This window comes from Osmerus mordax, chromosome 6 (genome assembly GCF_038355195.1).
Source record: "Osmerus mordax isolate fOsmMor3 chromosome 6, fOsmMor3.pri, whole genome shotgun sequence".
In the NCBI taxonomy this organism is placed as follows: Eukaryota; Metazoa; Chordata; class Actinopteri; order Osmeriformes; family Osmeridae; genus Osmerus; species Osmerus mordax.
In genome coordinates, this window is record NC_090055.1 from 21,090,108 (window position 1) to 21,117,524 (window position 27,417).

Sequence of the window (27,417 nt, forward strand, 5' to 3'; positions counted from 1 at the left end):
GCAGGCAGAGACAGGCAGACAGACAGCCTACGAAGATCATCCTTCCTTTCGTTGACCTGCGAGGCCGTGGACTAAGACTCTTTCTTCACAGACAAACGTGAGTGTTTCTGTTCCCTGACTGTCCAGCGCTGTGTTGGCTAAACTCAAGCCCCACTGCAGCTGTATGAAGGAGTGGTTAAGGGCTAACCAGCCAGTAACCAGTCCTGTCCAGGCCAGGCCCGCCTGGTGACACATTCTCCTCAGACACTCTGTTGACTCCCCTAAGACTCTGCTTGCTCCTCTATAGTTAACTAACAGTCTTGTGTAAGCAGATTCCAGATCTGTGAAGGTGTGTTTAATTGCTCTCTTGGGAAAATATAAAAGATCTGATTGTTGCGTTGGGGCAGTTGTTAAGTGATACTGTCTGTAAAGAATAATACGTAACTTTACAGTTTGCCTTTATTTATCTGGGAGTTTGACTGCTGTTTCTATAAAGAGAGGAAACGGAACACTGTGAAATTTACTCCCAGCCTCATTCCTCCCAGCCTCTCTGCCCCAGCCTCCCAGCCTCTCTGCCCCCAGCCTCCCAGCCTCTCTGCCCCCAGCCTGTCTGCCTCCAGGCCTCTCTGCCCCTCAGCCTCCTGGCCTCTCTGCCCTCAGCCTCCAGGCCTCTCTGCCCCCAGCCTCCAGCCTCTCTGCCCCCAACCTCCCAGCCTCTCTAACCCCAGCCTCCCAGCCTCTCTGCCCCCAGCCTCCAGGCCTCTCTGCCCCCAGCCTCCCAGCCTCTCTGCCCCCAGCCTCTCTGCCCCCAGCCTCCAGGCCTCTCTGCCCCCAGCCTCCCAGCCTCTCTGCCCTCAGCCTCCAGGCCTCTCTGCCCCAGCCTCCCAACCTCTCTGCCCCCAGCCTCCCAGCCTCTCTAACCCCAGCCTCCTGCCCCCAGCCTCCAGGCCTCTCTGCCCCCAGCCTCCCAGCCTCTCTGCCCAGCCTCTCTGCCCCCAGCCTCCAGGCCTCTCTGCCCCCAGCCTCTCTGCCCCCAGCCTCCCGCCTGTCTGCCCCAGCCTCCGGCCTCTCTGCCCCCAGCCTCCAGGCCTCTCTGCCCCCAGCCTCCCGGCCTCTCTGCCCCCAGCCTGTCTGCCCCCAGCCTCCAGGCCTCTCTGCCCTCAGCCTCCCAGCCTCTCTGCCCCCAGCCTCTCTGTCCCCAGCCTCCAGGCCTCTCTGCCCCCAGCCTCTGCCTCATTTAGCAGACGCTCTGGATAAGAGATTCTGCTAAATGACTAAATGTAATGTAATGTAATGCTCCGGGGCATTGAGTCCAGGCCTTCCAGCGCTGACACGCTGGAGGTGGTCCTTTCAGTCTATATTCCAACAGGCCCCACAACTGAGAGGAAACAGCCAGGCCTGCTAAAAGGTTAGCTAGCAAGCCATTTTATCAGTCAGCCAGTTAGTCAGTTACCTGGTCATTAATTTATCTAGTTCAATATTCAACCAGCTAGCCAGTTATCTGTTCAGCCAGCTAGTTCAGTTTGCCAGCTTGCTAGTTAGGCACTCAGACAGTTAGTCTAGCTAGTAGGTAGTTAGCTGGTCAGCTACTTAGCCAAGCAGCGCTATTTAGGACCAGACACTTGTGGTAATTGAACACGCACAGAAACAGCTACATATCAGGGTGTTTACGACGCTAACGCAGAGGGGCTCTGGCTACGGGAGACTATCGCTCAGGCGCGACCTGATTGTGCTGCTGGATCTAGAGCCGTATCCGTGCACCCGCCAATCCGTTAACGGAGACGCAGAAGCATATTGCGGCCTTTAGCCTCCCTGGGGCAGAGTGAGATTAATGACGGGAGGGGTGCAGGAGGGTAGCTGGCAGGCTGAACTGACGAGTGATTACGTGCTTTGTGACAAACTAAGGGCTGATTCATTTAATAGAGACGCAAAACAAATCCACCCATCCACCCACGCCACCCCTTTCTGCCATCACATTAGTGCTACATCACATTCACTAATATACATCACATTCACTAATATACATCACATTCACTAATATACATCACATTAGCTAGCTAGCATGCGTCACATTATCTAGGTAGCATGTAATTTGCTAGCATATACCACCTTAAATAGCTTACCTTACATACACCACCATAAATAGCTTACCTTACATACACCACCATAAATAGCTTACCTTACATACACCACCATAAATAGCATGGACTCCATCAAGAAAGAAAAAAAGTATATCAAAGTATAGTGTAAGCATGCTACAAAAATGGATGGTAGACTTTTAGTTCACTGTTGATATACTTTTAAGAAGTATGCTTAGAAAATAGTTCACTTTTGATATACTTTTAAGAAGTAAGCTTAGAAAATAGTTCACTTTTGATATACTTTTAAGAAGTATGCTTAGAAAAATAAAATTGTTACACATTTCTCCTGGAGTAGGATGTACGTTTTCTTTTATTATACAGCAAAAACCGTCAAAATACAAAGAACATTACAAGTTAATTTTTTTTATACATCTTGTATATTCTAAATATTAAAAGGAAAATCAAGGAAAATCTATTATGCATTGCACATTGAATCTTTTTTTTGCTGAAGATGTAACCTTAATTACTGCCAAAACATTTTGAAGCCCTATACTTTTATACTAATAATGATCAATTGGAGTATTAATGGAAAAAACTAAAACGCTATTTGAGAAAGAAGCAGACAGAAGGGTTGCATTGTGCATTTGAAGGTTATACTGTCAAACTGACTGAAGAACGAAATAACGACGTGAAAAAATTAAGATAGCGTGGGTCATTGGATGGTCAATTCCCATGATGCAACGTGGTAAATAGAGTGTTAAAATTTTCTGATAAGTTTGCTGTTTGTTAGAAATACAAATGTAACTTCATGAATATCGTTTTTTTAATGTGTGCTTAGAATGTAGTGTTTTGTTGCGTGGTAATTGTCATTGTAGTGCTGGTTTACCATTGTAACCATGAGTTAAATGACTTACGTTTGATAACAAGAGCTGGATTAACACTGTGAATGTCCTGATGCCGTAATTAGCTTCTTTCATCTAATAATCTGCAGTGTCACTTGGCGAGGGCCCCCGTGACGCAAGATCGGCAGCGTTTGAGCGGCCCCGAAACATTTAAATATTTTAGTAAATCATAGTAAATGGACATTTATTAAGTTTACTTCTTGAAGTACTTGCATTAATTGAAAGTGCACTTGAAAGTATTACAAAGTATACTTTGAAGTTCTTTAGGAAGTGTACTTTCATGAACTGAAAGTGCACTACACAGGTTACTTTAAAGTATTAGAGTAAGCTTGGAATACACTATGTGTACTTTAAAGTGTACTAAATTAACTAAAAAGTGGGCCAATTCAGTTTACTTAGTATAAAAATAGTATATAAATAAGTACACTGCTAGTATACTTCAAGTACCATGATAATGGGATACTTTTTATACTTACGTATACCGTATTTCTACGAATAAACGCCGCCCTCGAATAAACGCCGCACCAAAAATGAACGTTGTGTAATAAACGCCGCCCTCGAATAAATGCAGCACCAAAAAAATCTGAAAACGGTTGTTTAATTGGTTAAATTCAACCCCAGTATTTATTACACATGTACATAACTTTCTGTTTGAAAGCTAATGTGTATGAACATTTAGGCATGCTGCTTCAGATTTCTACACAATGTAGAACACCTACAGTATATTTGAGACAGTTGTACTACCAACGCACACCTAATTGATAGCCAATGAGAAAGGGAGTTGCCGCACTCATAGACAAACAAAGAATAGACAAGGAGGTCAGTCGTAGTAAATAAAACCTGCGTTTTTAGCAGCATGATTCATTTGTCACAATGTCAGCAACAAAGTTGTCTATGGCTGCACTGCAGCTACAATTCACGAGATCACCCTTACTAATTAAACGCCGCCCTCGAATAAACGCCGCCCTCGAATAAATGGCGCACCAAAAATGAACGTTATTTAATAAACGCTGCAGCGTTTATTTGAAGAAATACGGTACTTACAAATAAAACTCGAAGTATAGTTTTTTTTTAATAAGGGCTGTTCTGTAGTCAGTCCAAAGAGAAGCAGTTTCCTGGCAGACAAGCCCAGCAGAGATGAACTTCAGTTGAGCTAGAGGTGACTGGTGGTCCCGCCCACTTCCTGTCAGCTGCAGCCCAACAGATGTTCTCCCCCTCCCTCCCCACCTCCCTGCAGGTACCGGGGTAGGAGGTCACCATGACAACCAGGACAGTGATGCAGCGGGTGCAGGAAGAGCAGTCCTCCCAGATGTCCCACAGTATGCAGCTGTCCTCCCAGAAGAAGAAGAAGACCTTCACTTCCAGGTGAGGGAGAGGGCGACATCGCCAAGTCATGCTGCCGGATGCCATTTTGTGTGGGAAGTGTTGGTGAACAGGGGAAGTGTTGGTGAACAGGGGAAGTGTTGGTGAGCAGGGGAAGTGTTGCTGAACAGGGAAAGTGTTGCTGAACAGGGGAAGTGTTGGTGAGCAGGGGAAGTGTTGGTGAACAGGGGAAGTGTTGGTGAACAGGGGAAGTGTTGGTGAACAGGGGAAGTGTTGGTGAGCAGGGGAAGTTCTGGTGAGCAGGGGAAGTGTTGCTGAACAGGGGAAGTGTTGGTGAACAGGGGAAGTGTTGGTGAGCAGGGGAAGTGTTGGTGAACAGGGGAAGTGTTGCTGAACAGGGGAAGTGTTGGTGAGCAGGGGAAGTGTTGGTGAACAGGGGAAGTGTTGCTGAACAGGGGAAGTGTTGCTGAACAGGGGAAGTGTTGGTGAACAGGGGAAGTGTTGGTGAACAGGGGAAGTGTTGGTGAGCAGGGGAAGTTCTGGTGAGCAGGGGAAGTGTTGCTGAACAGGGGAAGTGTTGGTGAACAGGGGAAGTGTTGGTGAGCAGGGGAAGTGTTGGTGAGCAGGGGAAGTGTTGCTGAACAGGGGAAGTGTTGGTGAACAGGGGAAGTGTTGGTGAACAGGGGAAGTGTTGGTGAACAGGGGAAGTGTTGCTGAACAGGGGAAGTGTTGCTGAACAGGGGAAGTGTTGGTGAACAGGGGAAGTGTTGGTGAGCAGGGGAAGTTCTGGTGAGCAGGGGAAGTGTTGCTGAACAGGGGAAGTGTTGGTGAACAGGGGAAGTGTTGGTGAACAGGGGAAGTGTTGGTGAGCAGGGGAAGTGTTGCTGAACAGGGGAAGTGTTGGTGAACAGGGGAAGTGTTGGTGAGCAGGGGAAGTGTTGGTGAACAGGGGAAGTGTTGCTGAACAGGGGAAGTGTTGGTGAGCAGGGGAAGTGTTGGTGAACAGGGGAAGTGTTGCTGAACAGGGGAAGTGTTGCTGAACAGGGGAAGTGTTGGTGAACAGGGGAAGTGTTGGTGAGCAGGGGAAGTGTTGGTGAACAGGGGAAGTGTTGCTGAACAGGGGAAGTGTTGCTGAACAGGGGAAGTGTTGGTGAACAGGGGAAGTGTTGGTGAACAGGGGAAGTGTTGGTGAGCAGGGGAAGTTCTGGTGAGCAGGGGAAGTGTTGCTGAACAGGGGAAGTGTTGGTGAACAGGGGAAGTGTTGGTGAACAGGGGAAGTGTTGGTGAGCAGGGGAAGTGTTGGTGAACAGGGGAAGTGTTGGTGAGCAGGGGAAGTGTTGGTGAGCAGGGGAAGTGTTGGTGAACAGGGGAAGTGTTGGTGACTGAGAGCGTTTGCTTGTAATTGAGCCCTGATGTGTTATGGTTGAAGATTATGGGGGAAGATTTGAGATCACTCAGACATTTATACCAAAATACCCCAGGGACACTGCTGTTGAAGGGTAGATTTAGATACACACACGTACACGCAAATGCACACACACACATCTTGACGTGTCTTAAATCAAGCATATTGACACACACACACAGACATGTGGGTAGACGTGCAGTGCACACCGACGCACACACACACACACGTACAGACACACACACACACGTCAGACACACACACACGTCAGACACACACACACACACGTCAGACACACACACACGTCAGACACACACACACACACACACGTCAGACACACACACACACACACGTCAGACACACACACACACACGTCAGACACACACACACACGTCAGACACACACACACACACGTCAGACACACACACACACACACACACGTCAGACACACACACACACACACGTCAGACACACACACACGTCAGACACACACACACACACGTCAGACACACACACACACACGTCAGACACACACACGTCAGACACACACACACACACACATGCAGGCAGTGCAGGCTTGGGGATCTGGGAAGAGCCATTACACAGAAACAGGAGAAGAAGTTAGCACTAGTTCGGCCTCAACCCACATGGAGATATTACACTTTAACAAGAGCAATTACAGCAACATTCATGAGATATTCTGAGAGAGATGGGGAGAGAGAGAGATGGAGAGAATGCGTTTGGGTCCCCAGTGTCTCCTGCCCTAAATATTCCATATTGTTCTTCTGTACACCTCCAACACAGAAGAAGTCAGCTATTTAAGTGCAGGCACTCCCCCCGGAGTTTGACACTCAAGAAGAAGAAACAGGAAGTAACAGGAATTTGCATGATCATCATCACAGTGGGACAGAGTGACGTGACTTCTTGTTTTCCGTCAGGGTCGGGGTTAAGAACAATGTGTTCACATGTCACCTTGGGCTCCTCTTCATACTTCTGCTTTTTCAAACGTTTTTATGTGTTTGGCCCCTGTGTTGTTCCTCTTATTACAGTTGATGTGCTACAGTGTAACGGCTACACAAATAGAGAGCTCCATATGCACGGGTATTGACTATGTATGCTGTTTTTGTTCATTTGTTTTGTTGGTTTATAGTTTCTCCTACACTATAAGTTTCTCCTACACTATAAGTTGGCAATCCCAAAAAAAATGTATCTATTGAATCTTGTCCTGGAGCGAAATTGTCTTTTATATTACAGATGAAAGAAAAAAAAACTTAGTGGAGTAAGGCTGTCAAACGTAAAAAAGTGAAACACTGCATTTACCTACAGGATAGGTATGAGGCTAGGGATGAGGTTAGGGATGGGGCTGGGGATGAGGTTAGGGATGGGGCTAGGGATGGGGCTAGGGATGGGGCTAGGGATGAGGCTAGGGATGGGGCTAGGGATGAGGTTAGGGATGGGGCTAGGGATGAGGTTAGGGATGGGGCTAGGGATGAGGTTAGGGATGGGGCTAGGGATGAGGCTAGGGATGGGGCTAGGGATGAGGCTAGGGATGGGGCTAGGGATGAGGTTAGGGATGGGGCTAGGGATGAGGCTAGGGATGGGGCTAGGGATGAGGTTAGGGATGGGGCTAGGGATGAGGCTAGGGATGGGGCTAGGGATGAAGTTAGGGATGGGGCTAGGGATGAGGCTAGGGATGAGGCTGGGGATGAGGGATGAGGCTAGACAACCCCAACCCAGCATGGACAAAATCTGAGAAATGCTCTTATTTAAAATGCAGGGGTTTAAGATTAAGCAAGATTAAAGTTGTACAGTCATGCTCTGGGACAATATTAAATGGGTGTGAGTTTGACAATGTCCAGTTGGACATGCAGTCTACAATGGACGAGTCACCAGGTGTGCCCCCTGTGTGCCCCCTGTGTGCCCCCTGTGTGCCCCCTGTGTGCCCCCTGCCCCCTGTGTGCCCCCTGTGTGCCCCCTGCCCCCTGTGTGCCCCCCTGCCCCCTGTGTGCCCCCTGTGTGCCCCCTGCCCCCTGTGTGCCCCCTGTGTGCCCCCTGCCCCCTGTGTGCCCCCTGCCCCCTGTGTGCCCCCCTGCCCCCTGTGTGCCCCCGTGCCCCCTGTGTGCCCCCTGCCCCCTGTGTGCCCCCTGCCCCCTGTGTGCCCCCCTGCCCCCTGCGTGCCCCCTGCCCCCTGCGTGCCCCCTGCCCCCTGTGTGCCCCCTGCCCCCTGTGTGCCCCCTGTGTGCCCCCTGCCCCCTGTGTGCCCCCTGTGTGCCCCCTGTGTGCCCCCTGTGTGTCCCCTGTGTGCCCCCTGTGTGCCCCCTGTGTTCCCCCTGCCCCCTGTGTGCCCCCTGTGTGCCCCCTGTGTGCCCCCCTGCCCCCTGTGTGCCCCCTGCCCCCTGTGTGCCCCCTGTGTGCCCCCTGTGTGTCCCCCCTGCCCCCTGTGTGCCCCCTGTGTGCCCCCTGCCCCCTCCACCTCGCACCAGACTAAGAATGTCTAATGCTTCTCCTCAAGATAGTTGCTTCTGTCTCCCCGAGAACCAACTCTGTCCCTGGAGACTGAGCCCCAGGTAACTCTGCTCTAATAAGTGTAGATGAAACCACACCAATTACATCCTGCCAATATGCAGGCTGATCTGAATAGACCCAATCAGGGCGGGCTGGCAGTGATTCCTATTAAACCCACCCTGACATCTGCTAGGACTGAGTATGTGTGTGTGTCTGTCTGTGTGGGCACTGGCATCTGCTGGGTATTAAAGACCTTTGCGTGCCCATGTGAAACTGCATCTCTTTGACTTCTGTGTGTGTGTGTGTGTGTGTGAAATCAGAGCTGTAGACAATACTTTTACCTTTGGGACACTTGTGTTTCATTGCAGCGTGTCACCATGGAGACCACAGAGTCTCATCTTAAAGACCCAGCGTGTTCATGAAACGACTGCACACCATCCTCACTCATCCAGAGAAAATAGCCCACTATTTAATTTAAAATGGGATTAGAGTTAGGTTACTGATCCATATCCCACTTTCCATGTAGAACCTGTGATCCATAAACCACCTTTAATAGGCTTGAATGGGTTGCCAGGTTTGTACTGTTGCCAGGTTCATCGAAGGGCAACGTACCTATAGTGTTTTGTCCCCTCAGTGAGCTAGCCTCCTAACAGACCACAGGAATTCAGGCATGAGAGAAAAGGGGAAAAAACTGAGGCCGATGATCAGATTCATCTCAGTTGAGAGGAAGCGGGTCATGTTGTAGGTGCTGGCTGGGCCTCCTCTGCTGGGCCTCACATGAGAGCACCTAGCCTTGGCCCCAGCTGCTGTCTGGGTGGCTGCAGCCAACATGCTCCATCCAGAAATAGCTCTCTGTGTTTCATCTCTCTCTCATTCTCTTATTCTCTCTCTCCCTCTCATTCTGTCATTCTCTCTCTCTCATTCTCTTCCTCTCTCATTCTCTTATTCTCTCTCTCCCTCTCATTCTCTTATTCTCTCTCTCTCACTCTTATCGCTCTGCTTCTCTTTCTAACACGGAAACTTTAACTTCCACAAAGGTTGAGATTAGAACGCAATGCTTGTTTGTCCCAGCGTTGTTCTGAACAGCAGCGTTGCTGTGAAGCTGCAGGTTGTAGAAGAGGTGCTTGATGACGCACATGTTAAAAACATACAGTTCAGTGTTTCTGATGTGAAGGAGAACTGCACCACCTACACATTACAATCCATTCTTTTTCAATTAATGTGTTCATTAACAGTTTTTCTCGATTGCTAACACACAAAAATGGTATCCTCACAAAACCATCTTGCCAATTCCCAGTAGAAAGACCATGTACCCCAATCTTTAAACACAATTTAACCATTATGACACAATACTCAGGTTCATTCACACTTCTTTGCAAAAGTCTAAACACACCTCTCACTTTAAGACACAATTGTCACCACAATGTCATTTAGAAAACACTGCCATTTGATAAGTAAACTCAAACCAGCGCAATTCAAACACCCTTAACAAACAATTATCCACGTAACAAGCAAAAATACTCAACAAGCAATCAGTTGTTTGGAATAAATACAAAGGTAAACTCACCTGTACTTTGAAATCATGGATGCAAATAACAGAGGAAGAGGCAGAATTGTCAGAATGAGAGGATGTGGACAAGGGAGAGGAAGAGTAAGAAGAACAACAATCTCAAATGAGATCTATGCCACACTATGACAGAAATCCATATGTACAGAACAACTTTCTCCAAGCCATGGAAGAAGCTTGAGGGGACATTGCTCTTGAGTCTTGTCAGAGATGGCTCAGGCATTTAAGGGCATTTTTCCCTGCTGTTTGGCTAGAGAAAACATTGCCTGTGAAGTTGAGGAAAATCTCTGGCCTGACCCTGGTCAGAGATAGGATGCTGACCCAGAATGAACAGTACTGTACTCAAGCTCTGTTACCCAGGTGACAATGCTTTGTTTATTTCCTTGTTTTCTTAGCCTTTGTTCCCAAATTACAATTTACAGTAATGAATTTGTGTTGTTGACTAACAGTACTACTATTTGTATACTGTGACCACTACAGTAACAAGAACTCAAAATGCAATTGCTCTATAATGTAAATAGAAAATAAACAGCCTGTAAGAAGGACAATTGCAGTATTTGTGAGTTTTATGATTTACATCATGTCAAACTCATGAGGTGGAACATATCCAAAATTCAAGGACATGTTATAGTCAATGGTTTTATGAAAACCTTTTTATTATGGTGTTTTCAATTCCCCCCAGCAGTGTGTAGAATCGGGCTAGTAATCCGAAGGTTGCCAGTTCGATTCCCGGTCGTGCCAACTGACGTTGTGTCCTTGGGCAAGGCACTTCACCCTACTTGCCTCGGGGGAATGTCCCTGTACTTACTGTAAGTCGCTCTGGATAAGAGCATCTGCTAAATGACTAAATTCATAGTCTCCCAATAAGGGAGTCAGTTGGCTGAGAGGTGAGTGGCTGACTCCCTTATTGGGAGACTAAATTCTATAAAGATGAATGTAGTACCCAAATATCTTTATTTATTTCAAGCTATACCTATATTCATACCAATGTCATTTTTCAAAGCCTTCAGCCAGTCAGTATCTTCTTCTATTTGGAATAGTAAAGCTGCACGTATAAGGAAAGGGTTTATGGAGAGACCTAAAGCCTGTGGTGGCTTGTCCCTGCCAAGTCTCCGTTCATATTACTGCTCTCATATCTCTCGCTAAAGGACTGGGATGACACAGCCCCTGTGTGGATTCAAGTAGGCCACACTCACTTCCTGCTTTACTCTGTGCATCTTTACCAACAATAGTGAATAATGTGAATGGAAATGTCATTGTAAGTCAGTCTTTGCGCATCCTCAAACAATTCAAAAAATGCTTAGGCATCCAAAACATCTCTATCTACTCTCCTATAATGAATAATCATCTTTTCCAGCCATATGTTTGACAATGGCTTCCAGATCTGGCGTGATAAAGGTATACATAGCATAAGGGACCTATATTTTTAAAACACTTTTGCCAACATTGAACAGCTGTCTGCAAAATATGGACCATTTTGTGTAAGAAATTTCCTAACTTTCCAAACCTCCCTCCCTTATCCTGCTTGGACTCTGTTAAAGGTTAATTTGTTAAAAGGAGGTCGAGTATCAATGATTTATGCAGAGACCATGAACATACTGAATCCCTCTGTATCTCATGTAAGGGAGGAATGGGTTAATGATATTGGGGTAACACTTTCTGATGTAGAATGGGAGATGGCTCTTTTCAGGGTACATGCCTCGTCTATTTGCTCAAGACATGCTTTAATACAGTTTAAAGTCTTGCACCGTCTACACTATTCAAAAGTTAAACTTGCAAGAATATTTCCAGATATAAACCCTGTTTGTGACAGATGCAAACAGGCCACTGCGACCAACGGACGCAGTGGCCGTTGGTCGCAGTGGTCTTGCTCAAAACTCACTGAGTTCTGGGATTCCTATTTCAAAACAATTTCCCAAGTATATAATTATCATATATGATAATTATATATTTGGGAAATTAGGGTTATATTCAGCGTTCTTCTGCAACTGCCATCTTTGGTATCACACCGTGTTCAGAGGACTCCGATCCGCCAGCAAACCTGCAACGGGTCATTGCTTTCTCCTCATTATTGGCTAAGCGTGCCATTCTTTTTAAATGGAAAGATTCGAAGCCTCCAACACATAATCAATGGATCAGAGACATGATGCAAAACATAAAACTAGAAAAAATAAGATGTACACTGAATGGCTCAATGAATACATTTCATAAAACATGGGATCCTTTTAAACAACATGTAAATATATTACCTGGCCTAAAACTGTAAATATATATTGTATATCTTGTCACTGTATTATATCTTGTCACTATTGATCTGTCCTACTCATATACTGAAATATAGGGATATAAGGGATGCTGTTTTGTCTTTTATTATTATTTTTATTTATTTTTATCGTTCCCTTAGGTCTGTCTGTCATATTTCATGTGAGATGTCAATTGTTGTTGTAACATCATTTTACATCATATAACTTCTAAAATGTATTGTCTGTAAATTATTTAAAAATCACCATAAATAAAGTGTTGGTCAAGGTCAAGGGTTCGGCCAAAACAGTGTAAGTATGAAGATGTGTGTTTAGAGTTTGGAGAAAACACAGTACACATTCAAGAAATGTGTCTTAGAGACTGACAAACACCGTAACAGATGCTGGTATCCAAAGCAACAGGGGGATTTAAATTGGGGACATTTCGCTCTGCAAGTAAACGCATCTGACCTGTACCAGTCAGTCTAATTTGTATCAGGGAATGTAAAATATGATAATAATAAGCAATGTAAAGTGTTTTTCTGGAGGTGTAGCTTAATGACACCAATACACCAGAGAGTATAGGTTGTGAATGTTGGTAATATGAAGATACTGTGTGTCACCTTGCACCAGACAGAGGAATGAGACAGATTTGTTTTTAATGAGAACTGCAGAACCCTCCCCCTCCTCTCCTTCAGCCACTTCCTGGGTCACATGGTCTCCCAACAACCAATTAGAAAACAAACTAAACAACAGAATCTTTTAGGAAAAAGCCAAATCATTCCTATTTCAAACCTGATTTACATGAAAATTAACAATAATGAACATTTCTCTCGTCTGCCTCAACTTGATCTGGTGGTTTCACCCTACGCTTGTTTTACGCTTCTGTTTTATGATACAACCCTGACCACATAAGCAGCTGCCTCTGCTGGGGCTCCCCCTGGTGGCCGGACAAGGAACAGCAGGAGAACAGTAAAACTGATAAACGGTTGAAAAGGGATTAATTGTTTTATGATGCAGTTACCCGCATCTCCCTCCGGGGCAACAGATAAAACCATAACAGCCAGACAATCTTTATCTGTTTACAGTTAAGTTAAATCTACCTGGATGGAAATGTGTCTCCCAGATCGTCCTGGCGTGGGTTAATGAAGCCTTCCTCTTCCTGTGTGGTTCTCCCCTTCCAGAACTATGTTATTACATCACTACTAAACATTAATACAATTATTATGATACATTATTACAGTTCATTGTTGTGATACATTATGATCAGAATGTTAGACTGTATTAGTGCAGAACGTTAGACTGTGTTTGTGAGTGTATGGGGTTAGGGTTATGTGATATATAGAGTGTATTAGGGTTAGGGTTATGTGATATGTAGAGTGTATAGGGTTAGGGTTATGTGTGTTCCTAAATGTACAATCTTAATTTCTTTTTATTACATTTTGTTTATATAGCAGGCGCTTTTCTCCAACAACCTTTAATGATTTATTCTCACTTCATTACATCCTGTCTCTCTCAATCCCCTCCCTCTCTCTCTCTCTCCCTCCCTATTCTCCTCCTCTCTCCTTCCCTCCCTATTCCCCTCCCTCTCTCTCTCCCCCCCTCCTCCCTCTCTCTCTCCCTCCCTATTCTCCTCCCTCTCTCCTTCCCTCCCTATTCCCCTCCCTCTCTCTCTCCCCCCCTCCTCCCTCTCTCTCTCCCTCCCTATTCCCCTCTCTCTCTCTCCCCTCCTCCCTCCCTCCCTATTCCCCTCTCTCACTCTCCCCCTCTCCCTCCCTCTCTCCTTCCCTCCCTCTCTCTCTCCTAATGACCCCAGTGACGAGGAGGCCTCCTATGCTGACTACTATCCCATAATCCCCGGCGACCTGATGTCCGTCAAAGAGATCCTGAACATCGGGAAGTTCCCCTGCAACAGAACATGGTACAGTCCACTCAGCCACACTCCCCAATCACAGCACAGCTCCTGATGTAACTCACCAATCATAGCACAGCTCCTGATGTAACTCTATATCCTGTAGTGGATGTTGGTTTGGGGCTGGTAACTTTGCAACCATACTTCCCTCTGTAATTATAATTTTTTTTTTTTATTAGAGGACATCTTGGGTTTGTGAACGACCTCAGGGGTAGCTGTGTGATTCCAGTAACTTATGACTACAATAACTAGAATTTAAGAAAACTATGTGGGGTGTTTATTTAACTTAAAGGATGCATATTACACAAACCCAAACACTATGTAAACATGTCATTCTTTCAACAGCAGTTTGTCCATGTCTGAGGGGAATGTAAGTGTGATCAGAATGAGTTGTGAACAACATCTCAATTAGACAGCATGTCTCTCCAAGACACTGAGGGCCTCATGTACGTACATTTTCAAACGTAGCGTTATTAGCGCCAAGGCCAACCCGCAGATTGCGCACGCTGTGATACTTCAGTTTATGTCGTATTTACGAAACCTGCAGTTCATCGGGTAATCAGCGCCTTTCTCCGCCCACTATACACTATACCGTACATTGCGTGCATTCAAACGCGCAATTGAAGTCAAAACACCAAAGTCAAAACAGCGAAACCAAAGATTTGGTGATAACGAAATTGATGTGCTTCTTCATGAGGAAACAGCTAATTTAAATATTATACAAGGCCGGAATTCCACACCGACACAAAAAAATGCAATCTGGACCGAAATTACAAATTCCAGTAATTGTATTGCATGGCTGCCTAATCTGTAACGCGAAATGATTTAGTGTTCACTCAACTGAAAAAGTGTGATCCTTGTGGCAAAAATCCTTTAAGATCGTCTCCTCGGCCTATGTCTTCGTCTTGCTCGGATTATTGCTGTCATTTCATTTAGTCATTTTACATTTAGTCATTTAGCAGACGCTCTTATCCAGAGCGACTTACAGTAAGTACAGGGACATTCCCCCCGAGGCAAGTAGGGTGAAGTTCCTTGCCCAAGGACACAACATCATTTTGCACGGCCGGGAATCGAACTAACAACCTTTTGATTAATAGCCCGACTCCCTCACCGCTCAGCCATCTCGAGAAGGCAGAATTTTCACCGCAAAATAGAGGCGCAATTTCACGGGCGGTTTTTGTACATACTGCGGAATAGGCGCACTTTACGTATCCCCTCCCATCTCTTTATGGGAAACTCACACTTTCCCCTTGACCCTCCCGTGAATGCATGACACAGAAAAGCGCAATTTGCCATTTTCAGTTCCCGTGACAGGCAGTCTGCTTTCACCTCAATGCGGTTTGTACATACCTCGCCATGCTTTTACGCGCAAATTGCTAAACAAATACGCCTGAAATGGGCACAAAAGTGTTAGTACATGAGGCCCTGAGTTGTTAAAAAACTCTCAGCGAAACGTGTGGTCTTACTACTGGGTACCAACATCTATCATTTCTAATCTCATGTCAATTATTTTCTTCTCTCATTGAGATATTAATAGTCTTTGTGATGTTTCAAATCAATTGGCCACCTCCTGATCTCTAACACTCCAATGGACACAATGGCTTCCCTCCCTCCCTCCCTCCCTCCCTCCCTCCCTCCCTCCCTCCCTCCCTCCCTCCCTCCCTCCCTCCCTCCCTCCCTCCTTCCCTCTCAGCCCAGACTTATCCTCTTCTTCTAAGCTTGACTGGCTCCTCTGGCTCTGAATGACTTCCTGTGTGATTCATGTCTTCATGTGAGCCAGTCATCACAGCCGGCACATCCTTCTTTCACCTCCACATCCTGGCTGTCTTTCTCCTTTTCTCTATCTCCCTAGCTCGCTCTCTCTCCTCTATCTCTCTAGCTCTCTCTCTTCCTCTCTCCTCTCTCTCTCTATCTCCCTAGTTCGCTCTCTCTTCCTCTCTCTCTCTATCTCCCTAGCTCTCTCTCTCTCCCACTCTCTCTCTGTCATCCTCCCGCTCTCACACATCATCATCACAGTCCTGTGGCCTGTCTTCTTCAACCGCCAGAGCTTTATTGATAAGTTTGGCTGAGTGACATCACATCCTGCCTGTGCAGCCAACAATCTTCCAGATGTTGTGAAAAGCGATCAGCGTTGTCCTGACGGAGGCTGGCAGGCAGAGGAAGTGGCCTCTCGCCGCTGCTGTCCTGCCGCCAGACACACGGAGGTGCTTCACACAGAACCGTGTCTCAGCAGGGCCTGAACGGCTCCTCACCATCTTACAGCTTTCCTCAGACTGTCCTGCTGCCAGACACACGGAGGTGCTTCACACAGAACCGTGTCTCAGCAGGGCCTGAACGGCTCCTCACCATCTTACAGCTTTCCTCAGACTGTCCTGCCGCCAGACACACGGAGGTGCTTCACACAGAACCGTGTCTCAGCAGGGCCTGAACGGCTCCTCACCATCTTACAGCTTTCCTCAGACTGTCCTGCTGCCAGACACACGGAGGTGCTTCACACAGAACCGTGTCTCAGCAGGGCCTGAACGGCTCCTCACCATCTTACAGCTTTCCTCAGACTGTCCTGCTGCCAGACACACGGAGGTGCTTCACACAGAACCGTGTCTCAGCAGGGCCTGAACGGCTCCTCACCATCTTACAGCTTTCCTCAGACTGTCCTGCTGCCAGACACACGGAGGTGCTTCACACAGAACCGTGTCTCAGCAGGGCCTGAACGGCTCCTCACCATCTTACAGCTTTCCTCAGACTGTCCTGCTGCCAGACACACGGAGGTGCTTCACACAGAACCGTGTCTCAGCAGGGCCTGAACGGCTCCTCACCATCTTACAGCTTTCCTCAGACTGTCCTGCTGCCAGACACACGGAGGTGCTTCACACAGAACCATGTCTCATCAGGGCCTGAACGGCTCCTCACCATCTTACAGCTTTCCTCAGACTGTCCTGCCGCCAGACACACGGAGGTGCTTCACACAGAACCGTGTCTCAGCAGGGCCTGAACGGCTCCTCACCATCTTACAGCTTTCCTCAGACTGTCCTGCCGCCAGACACACGGAGGTGCTTCACACAGAACCGTGTCTCAGCAGGGCCTGAACGGCTCCTCACCATCTTACAGCTTTCCTCAGACTGTCCTGCTGCCAGACACACGGAGGTGCTTCACACAGAACCGTGTCTCAGCAGGGCCTGAACGGCTCCTCACCATCTTACAGCTTTCCTCAGACTGTCCTGCCGCCAGACACACGGAGGTGCTTCACACAGAACCGTGTCTCAGCAGGGCCTGAACGGCTCCTCACCATCTTACAGCTTTCCTCAGACTGTCCTGCTGCCAGACACACGGAGGTGCTTCACACAGAACCGTGTCTCAGCAGGGCCTGAACGGCTCCTCACCATCTTACAGCTTTCCTCAGACTGTCCTGCTGCCAGACACACGGAGGTGCTTCACACAGAACCGTGTCTCAGCAGGGCCTGAACGGCTCCTCACCATCTTACAGCTTTCCTCAGACTGTCCTGCTGCCAGACACACGGAGGTGCTTCACACAGAACCGTGTCTCAGCAGGGCCTGAACGGCTCCTCACCATCTTACAGCTTTCCTCAGACTGTCCTGCTGCCAGACACACGGAGGTGCTTCACACAGAACCGTGTCTCAGCAGGGCCTGAACGGCTCCTCACCATCTTACAGCTTTCCTCAGACTGTCCTGCTGCCAGACACACGGAGGTGCTTCACACAGAACCGTGTCTCAGCAGGGCCTGAACGGCTCCTCACCATCTTACAGCTTTCCTCAGACTGTCCTGCTGCCAGACACACGGAGGTGCTTCACACAGAACCGTGTCTCAGCAGGGCCTGAACGGCTCCTCACCATCTTACAGCTTTCCTCAGACTGTCCTGCCGCCAGACACACGGAGGTGCTTCACACAGAACCGTGTCTCAGCAGGGCCTGAACGGCTCCTCACCATCTTACAGCTTTCCTCAGACTGTCCTGCTGCCAGACACACGGAGGTGCTTCACACAGAACCGTGTCTCAGCAGGGCCTGAACGGCTCCTCACCATCTTACAGCTTTCCTCAGACTGTCCTGCTGCCAGACACACGGAGGTGCTTCACACAGAACCGTGTCTCAGCAGGGCCTGAACGGCTCCTCACCATCTTACAGCTTTCCTCAGACTGTCCTGCTGCCAGACACACGGAGGTGCTTCACACAGAACCGTGTCTCAGCAGGGCCTGAACGGCTCCTCACCATCTTACAGCTTTCCTCAGACTGTCCTGCTGCCAGACACACGGAGGTGCTTCACACAGAACCGTGTCTCAGCAGGGCCTGAACGGCTCCTCACCATCTTACAGCTTTCCTCAGACTGTCCTGCCGCCAGACACACGGAGGTGCTTCACACAGAACCATGTCTCATCAGGGCCTGAACGGCTCCTCACCATCTTACAGCTTTCCTCAGACTGTCCTGCCGCCAGACACACGGAGGTGCTTCACACAGAACCGTGTCTCAGCAGGGCCTGAACGGCTCCTCACCATCTTACAGCTTTCCTCAGACTGTCCTGCCGCCAGACACACGGAGGTGCTTCACACAGAACCGTGTCTCAGCAGGGCCTGAACGGCTCCTCACCATCTTACAGCTTTCCTCAGACTGTCCTGCTGCCAGACACACGGAGGTGCTTCACACAGAACCGTGTCTCAGCAGGGCCTGAACGGCTCCTCACCATCTTACAGCTTTCCTCAGACTGTCCTGCCGCCAGACACACGGAGGTGCTTCACACAGAACCGTGTCTCAGCAGGGCCTGAACGGCTCCTCACCATCTTACAGCTTTCCTCAGACTGTCCTGCTGCCAGACACACGGAGGTGCTTCACACAGAACCGTGTCTCAGCAGGGCCTGAACGGCTCCTCACCATCTTACAGCTTTCCTCAGACTGTCCTGCTGCCAGACACACGGAGGTGCTTCACACAGAACCGTGTCTCAGCAGGGCCTGAACGGCTCCTCACCATCTTACAGCTTTCCTCAGACTGTCCTGCTGCCAGACACACGGAGGTGCTTCACACAGAACCGTGTCTCAGCAGGGCCTGAACGGCTCCTCACCATCTTACAGCTTTCCTCAGACTGTCCTGCTGCCAGACACACGGAGGTGCTTCACACAGAACCGTGTCTCAGCAGGGCCTGAACGGCTCCTCACCATCTTACAGCTTTCCTCAGACTGTCCTGCCGCCAGACACACGGAGGTGCTTCACACAGAACCGTGTCTCAGCAGGGCCTGAACGGCTCCTCACCATCTTACAGCTTTCCTCAGACTGTCCTGCTGCCAGACACACGGAGGTGCTTCACACAGAACCGTGTCTCAGCAGGGCCTGAACGGCTCCTCACCATCTTACAGCTTTCCTCAGACTTTTTCCTCGTCTTCCTTGAGCGTCTGGGTTAAGAAGCAGCTCTGTGGGCGTACGTGAAGCCCACTGTGACGGTGCTTGAAAAAAAGGCAAATAAAGTTAGATTTGATTTGGTGTCACACACCCCGTATTAATCCTCTGTGTGTGTGTATGTGTGTATTAGATATGTGTTTGTGTGTTTGTGTGTTCCTACATGTTTCCAGCCCAGTTCCTGGCTGGTTCTTGTTGGTTTTATAACTGTGTTCTTCTGTAGTAGCTGAATCTAGAGTTAGGAGTTGGTGAATGTGAGTTCCTTTGATCTTGTCTGACTGCATTGTCTTTCTATTCTCCCTAACATCAGTGTTTGTGAGTTCAGTCTAATGACAGGATGTTCAACAGGATCTCAAACACAGCATGTAGAGAAGAGAGACATACAGATAAAGGAGACATGCAGAGAGGGGATCACAGATCACAGAAAACCACATACTTTTCTCTACAGTGTGTTTTAGCGGCGCTGTCTGTGCATGGTGGGTGTCCCTACAGGCTACACTTCAGGAGTTGTGAGGCAGCAATGCTGTGATTGGCCAAACTCATCCAACAACACACTCAAAACTTTTATGTTTTCTCAAATTTGGTGTCGTGTTTAGGGACAGTGATATCGTTAGTGACAGCAGACCAGAGAGAGACGTTGTGATTACTCCCTGCACCTCAGCGATGTACGGGGGGGGGGGGGGGCTTGAACCTGTGTCCTGTTGTTATAAAGTTTCATGCTCTACTACTGAGCTGCAGCTCTCTGAAGGTCAGTCAGATCTGACTGTGTTGAGAGGAGCAGCTCTCTGAAGGTCAGACAGATCTGACTGTGTTGAGAGGAGCAGCTCTCTGAAGGTCAGACAGATCTGACTGTGTTGAGAGGAGCAGCTCTCTGAAGGTCAGACAGATCTGACTGTGTTGAGAGTAGGATTAGAGAGGGGGTGGAGGAGGAGAGAGGGGGTGGAGGAGGAGAGAGGGGGTGGAGGAGTAGAAAGGGGGTGGAGGAGTAGAGAGGGGGTGGAGGAGTAAAAAGGGGGTGGAGGAGTAGAGAGGGGGTGGAGGAGGAGAGAGGGGGTGGAGGAGGAGAGAGGGGGTGGAGGAGTAGAAAGGGGGTGGAGGGGTGGAGGAGGGTCTTTGGGTCGGAGACTGGGGACCTCTCCCCCGAGGTCCCCCTCTCTCCAGAGGTCCCTCTCTCCCGAGGTCCCCCTCTCTCCAGAGGTCCCTCTCTCCCGAGGTCCCCCTCTCCCCAGAGGTCCCTCTCCCCCAAGGTCCCCCTCTCCCCCGAGGTCCCTCTCCCCAGAGGTCCCCGTCATGTGACGTCTGATAGATCAGGAATAGACAGGCAGGCGCTCCTCACTATCAGAGCTTCAACAAATATCAATACGTTTATACATTTGGTTCTAAATTGAAGTGTTTTGTTGAAAATTACAATTTATGTGTCTGCGCGTGCATGCTCACATACAGTGTGTGTGTGCCAGTACCAGACAGAGGAGCAGAAGGGACTGCAGCAGGATGCCACTGTGGTGAAACCAGCCTGGTTCTCCTCTCCACACGGACACTCAGGGTTCAAGCAGCAGGAATCTCTGTCAAACTATTGTCTTTTTACTCAGAACAGTTGGGTTAGGTTTTGAGGTGGAATAAAAAAGGTACTACAGGATTTCTCCAGGAAAAATCAGCACATGTACCACCATTAACCATATGCTTCTGGGAATGTTTGTTGAAAGTTTTGTGTAATAAAAAAGGTACAACAGGATTTCTCCAGGAAAAATCAGCACATAGGTTAGTCAGAACAGTAGAGTTAAGGTTACTCAGAACAATTGGGTTAGGGGTAGGCAGAACAGCTGGGCTAGGGTTAGGCAGAACAGTAGGGTTAGGGTTAGTCAGAACAGTTGGGTTAGGGTTAGTCAGAACAGTTGGGTTAGGGTTAGGCAGAACAGTTGGGCTAGGGTTAGTCAGAACAGTTGGGTTAGGGTTAGTCAGAACAGTAGGGTTAGGGTTAGTCAGAACAGTTGAGTTAGGGTTAGTCAGAACAGTTGAGTTAGGGTTAGTCAGAACAGTAGGGTTAGGGTTAGTCAGAACAGTTGAGTTAGGGTTAGTCAGAACAGTTGAGTTAGGGTTAGTCAGAACAGTAGGGTTAGGGTTAGTCAGAACAGTTGAGTTAGGGTTAGTCAGAACAGTTGAGTTAGGGTTAGTCAGAACAGTAGGTTTAGGGTTAGTCAGAACAGTTGGGTTAGGGTTAGGGTTAGCGTCACAGTTCCTCTGGGAAGTTCTGCAGGAGTTTCTGTCCTCAGTGTGTGTGTGGTTCCTCAGGGAGGTTCTGCAAGAGACCCTGGCAGAAGATGGACAGCATCACAGGGACAAGTGGACCCTGTTTGGGAACGAGGCAGAGAAGGTGGAGGTGGAAGTCATCAGGAACCAGCAGCAAGTACGCAAGAGAGTGGACCGCCAAGCGCTCCGCAGACAGGTACCTGTCTTACCTCCTCCCAGTCCAGTCTACCTGTCTGTCTGTGCACCCGCCTGCCTGCCTGTCTGTCTGTCTGTTTGCCTGTCTACCTGGCTGTCTGCCTGACTGTTTGTCTTTCTACCTGTCTGACAGTCTACCTGTCTGTCTTCCTGCCTGTCTGTCTACCTGTCTGTTTGTCTTACTGCTTGTAAGGATGAGATCTCTGTCTCCAGGCAGGCCAAGGATGCACGACAATTATAAAAGGGTTGACTCGGTTTTATTAGCTCGACGTCGGATCATGCCACCAATCCACAACAGAGTGGCTAGCATGAGTGAAGACTCTCTCTCTCAAGAGTACTTAAATACAGTAGTTGGACATTTCAAACATAGAATTCACAGAATCATTTCCTTAAAGGGTCTCAGTGGTCAGTGCACTGATACATTAGAACGTACAACATGTGAAGTTGTTACTCATGTAAGCTCCTGATTCGTGCCTGTTGTGGTCCTTGTCTGGGCCGTGTCTATATTCTGCTCAGCGAGGGGCCTCACTGCCTGACCTCTTGACCTCACAGAGACTCAAGCTTCAAGTACACAGAAAATCTGCCCAACACTGCTTCTGTCTACCCTGCCTGTCTGACGGCTGATGTGTGTGTGTTTGTGTCCAGGCAGAGCAGAAGGCATCTCTCCACCTGCAGTTCCTGGAGGACCTGAGCCAGAAGGCTCCAGCCTTCTCAGTCCCCCTGAGGGCTCACTCTGTCTGGGAAGGCATGGGGGTCACCCTGTCCTGCACCCTGCAGGGCCACCCCGCCCCCCGCCTCACCTGGTGGGCACACACCTGTACACACCTGTCCACCCCTGGACACACACACATCTGTAAACACACCTGCACACACACCTGCACACGTGTACACACACACATGGACACACGCCTTTACACACACCTGGACACATCTGGACACACACACCTGGAAACACCTGTACACACCTGTACACACACACCTGGACACATACACACCTGGACAGAGACTGAAGAGATGACAGACTGGCAGGAGGTGTGGGTTCACCTGACCTGAGTGGGGATCCAGGTGACCGAGGGGACGAGGGTGGATCTCTCTCATGTGTGTGTGTGTGTGTGGGTGTGTGCGTGCGTGCGTGTGCATGTATGTGTGTGTGTGTGCGCGTGTGTGTGCGTGCGTGCGTGTGTGTGTGTGCAGGTATAAGGATGGAGAGCTCCTGAGTGCGTACGGGCAGCCATGGAACCACAAGCTGCTGCAGAAGTTTGGATTGAACTCCCTGGAGATCAGGAGGTGAATCAGGAGGCACGGACTCCTCTCCAAAAACACAGACGGGCTGACAGGCAGACAGAAAGACAATCAGACAGACAGCCATGCAGACAGACAGCCAACCAGGCAGACAGCCATGCAGACAGACAGACAGACAATCAGACAGACAGACATGCAGCCAGACAGACAGACAGATAGACATGCAGCCAGACAGACAGACAATCATTCAGACAGACATGCAGCCAGACAGACAGACATGCAGACAGACAGACATGCAGCCAGACAGACAGACAGATAGACATGCAGCCAGACAGACAGACAATCATTCAGACAGACATGCAGCCAGACAGACAGACATGCAGACAGACGTGCAGCCAGACAGACAGACAGCCATGCAGACAGACAGCCAACCATGCAGACAGCCATGCAGACAAACAGACAGACAGACATGCAGCCAGACAGACAGACATGAAGACAGACATGCAGACAGCCATGCAGACAGACAGACAGACAGACATGCAGCCAGACAGACAAGCAGACAGGCAGACAAGCAGACAGGCAGACAAACAGACAGGCAGGCAGGCACACTGACCCTCTGTCCTGTCTCCAGATGTTCTGCAGAGGATGCTGGGGAGTACAAGGTGGTGGCCAGGAGCATTTTGGGAGAAGCTACCACCTTCGCTACCCTGGTGGTCAACTGTGAGAAAACACATTTCTCCTCGTCTTCCTCCTCCTTTTCCTCCTCTTCTTCCTCCTCTCCTTCCTCCTCTCCTTCCTCCTCTTCCTCCTTTCCTTCCTCTTCCCTCTCCTCCTCTTCCAGCTCCTCCTGGGGTAAAGGAGTGAGAGAAGGAGTGTGAAGGTGTGAGGGTAAGGAGGATGGTTAAGAGGAGGGGTGAGGAGTAGAGTGTGAGTAAGGCAGAGGAGGAGGGAGGAGGAGTAGAGTGTGAGTAAGGGAGAGGAGGAGGTGTGTGTAAGGGAGAGGAGGAGGGAGAGGAGGAGGTGTGTGTAAGGGAGAGGAGGAGGGAGGAGGAGGAGGTGTGTGTGAGAGAGAGGAGGAGGGGTGAGGAGTAGAGTGAGAGTAAGGGAGAGGAGGAGGTGTGTGTAAGGGAGAGGAGGAGGTGTTTGTAAGGGAGAGGAGGAGGGAGAGGAGGAGGGGTGAGGAGTAGAGTGGGAGTAAGGGAGAGGAGGAGGGAGAGGAGGAGGTGTGTGTAAGGGAGAGGAGGAGGGAGAGGAGGTGTGTGTGAGGGAGAGGAGGAAGGGTGAGGAGTAGAGTGGGAGTAAGGGAGAGGAGGAGGGAGAGGAGGAGGTGTGTGTAAGCGAGAGGAGGAGGGTGAGGAGTAGGAGGATGGTTAAGAGGAGGGAGGAGGAGGAGGTGTGAGTAAGGGAGAGGAGGATGGTTAAGAGGAGGGGTGAGGAGTAGAGTATGAGTAAGGGAGAGGAGGAGGGAGGAGGTGTGAGTAAGGGAGAGGAGGAGGTGTGTGTAAGGGAAAGGAGGATGGTTAAGAGGAGAGGTGAGGAGTAGAGTGTGAAGGAGGGAGAGGAGGAGGTGTGTGTAAGGGAGAGTGAGGCAGAGGATGAGGAGAGGAAGAGGGGTTTCTAGAGACTTCAAGCCCCCTGCCTGTTTCTCTGCATGTTCCTCTCCTACGATTGTTAAAAATAGGTTAAAGGGAATATTAGATGTGACAGATTACAGAAATGTTGCACTGCTGGTGTTGACTCTTCCTCTCCCTCCCCCTCCCCCCATCCTCCAGCCCACCAGGCAGTGGAGGCAGGACTGCAGCACTCCAGGACTCCTGGCAAGTCTCACTGTCGTCGAATGAAAAATCTATTTTTTCATTTCCTCTTCCTAGTTTTGAAGTTTCCTTTTCCTCTTGTGAGCACTGCGGGGCTGAGGGGGAGAGGGGTCTGGGGGGGGGTAACTGGGGGGGAGAGGGGGCTGGGGGGGGTAACTGGGGGGGAGAGGGGGCTGGGGGGGGTACCTGGGGGGGAGAGGGGGCTGGGGGGTAACTGGGGGGGGAGGGGGCTGGGGGGGGTAACTGGAGGGGAGAGGGGGCTGGGGGGGGGGGACCTGAGGGGGAAAGGGGGCTTGGTGGGGGGGACCTAGAGGGGAAAGGGGGCTGGGGGAGGGAGAGGGGGCTGGGGGGGAGAGGGGAGAGGGGGCTGGGGGGGGGGGACCTGAGGGGGGAAGGGGGCTTGGTGGGGGGGACCTAGAGGGGAAAGGGGGCTGGGGGGGGGAGAGGGGGCTGGGGGGGAGAGGGGAGAGGGGGCCGGGGTGGGGGAGAGGGGGCTGGGGGGGAGAGGGGGCTGGGGGGTGAGCTGCTCTGGCTCTACTCCTGCTCTGGACTGAGTTGGACTTGGAAAGGCTGTGATGTGAGACTGAACTGAGGGGGCTAAAACACTGAGATGCACAGGGAGGGGAGGAGAGGAGGGGAGGAGGAAAGGAGGAGGGAGAGGATGTTGTATAGAGCCATGCTCCAGCAGGAATCCTCTGGTCTTCATCTTTCTGGTTCTCTCTCATGGTGTCACTCTTCTTTGTTGGTTCTCTTCTTCTTCCATCACTTCCCCCCTCCTCTCCTCCTCCTCCTCTCCCTCCTCTTCCTCCTCTTCCTCTCCCTCCTCCTGCTCTAGTTCCTGTGGCGGAGGTGGAGGCTGGGTTTGGGATGTGCTTCGGCCCGTCCTGGGTCAAGGAGGGCGACTCTCTCACCCTGCAGGTGACCTTCTCCTCCACCCTGCTGCCCTTCCAGCAAGACCTGCTCTGGTGCAGAGATGGTGAGGGCGCTGTCTTGTGTGTGTGTGTGTGTGTGTGTGTGTGTAGGTATGGATATGGATGTGTGTTTATGGACATGGATATTGATGTGTGTGTGTCTGTGTGTGTGTGTGTGTGTATGGATATGGATGTGTGTGTGGATGTGTGTGTGCGTGTATACATGGTCTCCACAGTCTCCAGTAGTCCACAGTGGTGGTGTTTCTGAGTGGCTGTTTGATTTGCTCCAGAGGTGCAGCTGCGTGCGTCCAGCCGGGTGGAGCTCCAGACGAGCCTGCGCGGGGCCTCCCTCACCCTGCACGGGGTGCAGAAGGAGCAGGAGGGCTGCTACGCCCTGCGCCTGCCCACCAGGGAGGGGCTGAGGGAACACAGAGCCTACGTCTGTGTCAGAGGTCAGAGGTCAGGGCTGCTGGCTGGGGAGGAGCACACACACACACACTTACACACATACACACATACACACACACTTACACACTTACACACATACACACACACTTACACACATACACACATACACACACACTTACACACATACAAACACACACACACACACACACACTTACACACATACACACGTACACACATACACACACTTACACACTTACACACACACACTTACACACATACACACACATACACACACACACACATACACACATACACACACACTTACACACATACACACACACTTACACACATACACACATACACACATACACACATACACACATACACACATACACACATACACACATACACACACACTTACACACACACTTACACACATACACACATACACACACACTTACACACATACACACACACACTGATGCACTTAAACGTCCACATGCAAATCTCTATACAAACTTTCACCCAGAAAAATGTGTTAATGCCTCCAGTGCTGTAGGCCCGGCTGTCTAGTTACAGGGTTCAGGCCTGACACAGCCCGAGGGGGTCATTAGGAACCTGGGTTTCAACTGGAAGAATCTGCATCACAAGTAGGACGGAGACTGTAGCTGAGTTTGGCTTAAAGCCTGAGAGAGAGGCGGGGAAGGAGGGGGAGAGAGGGAGAGGAGGGGGAGAGAGGGAGAGGAGGGGGAGGGAGGGAGAGGAGGGGGAGAGAGGGAGAGGAGGGGGAGGGAGGAAGAGGAGGGGGAGGGAGGGAGGGAGGGAGAGGAGGGGGAGGGAGAGGAGGGGGAGGGAGGGAGGGAGAGAGATAGAGGAGGGGAGGGAGAGAGGGAGAGGAGGGGGAGAGAGGGAGGGGAGGGAGAGAGGGAGAGGAGGGGGAGAGTGGGGGAGGAGGGGGTGAGAGAGGAGGAGGAGAGAGGGGGAGGAGGGGGTGAGAGATGGAGGGAGAGAGAGCGGAGAAAAGATGGAGGAAGAGATTCGAGGAAGAGAGAGAGGGCGAGAAAGAGCGGGAGGGAGGAGAGGAGAGAGATCAAAGGAGCGAGGAAAGAAGGGAGAATAAAGCAGGGAGGGAGGAAGTAAAGAATGAAGGGATTAGAGGAGGGAAGAAGGAGAGGAGGAAGAGAGGAGGGAGGAGGAGAGGACGGGAGGGAGGGAGTAGGAGGAGAGGAGGGGAGGGAAGAGAGACTAGAGACTGGAACAGCTCAACAGGAAGAGTGATCCT

The 27,417-nt window shown here is 49.8% G+C and overlaps 1 protein-coding gene across 1 annotated transcript in view; it reads left to right on the top strand.

Annotated features, from left to right (window-relative positions):
• Positions 1–43: 43 nt before the first annotated feature.
• The window catches only part of myom3 (myomesin 3), a 61,381-nt gene continuing 34,007 nt past the window's right edge, over positions 44–27,417 (top strand). The window contains 10 exon segments of the mRNA XM_067237721.1: positions 44–97; positions 4,200–4,327; positions 13,819–13,923; positions 21,608–21,761; positions 22,406–22,563; positions 22,955–23,047; positions 23,634–23,722; positions 24,775–24,819; positions 25,652–25,792; positions 26,018–26,179. Of these exon segments, the coding sequence (XP_067093822.1) occupies positions 4,221–4,327; positions 13,819–13,923; positions 21,608–21,761; positions 22,406–22,563; positions 22,955–23,047; positions 23,634–23,722; positions 24,775–24,819; positions 25,652–25,792; positions 26,018–26,179 (1,054 nt within the window). The 5' untranslated portion in view covers positions 44–97; positions 4,200–4,220.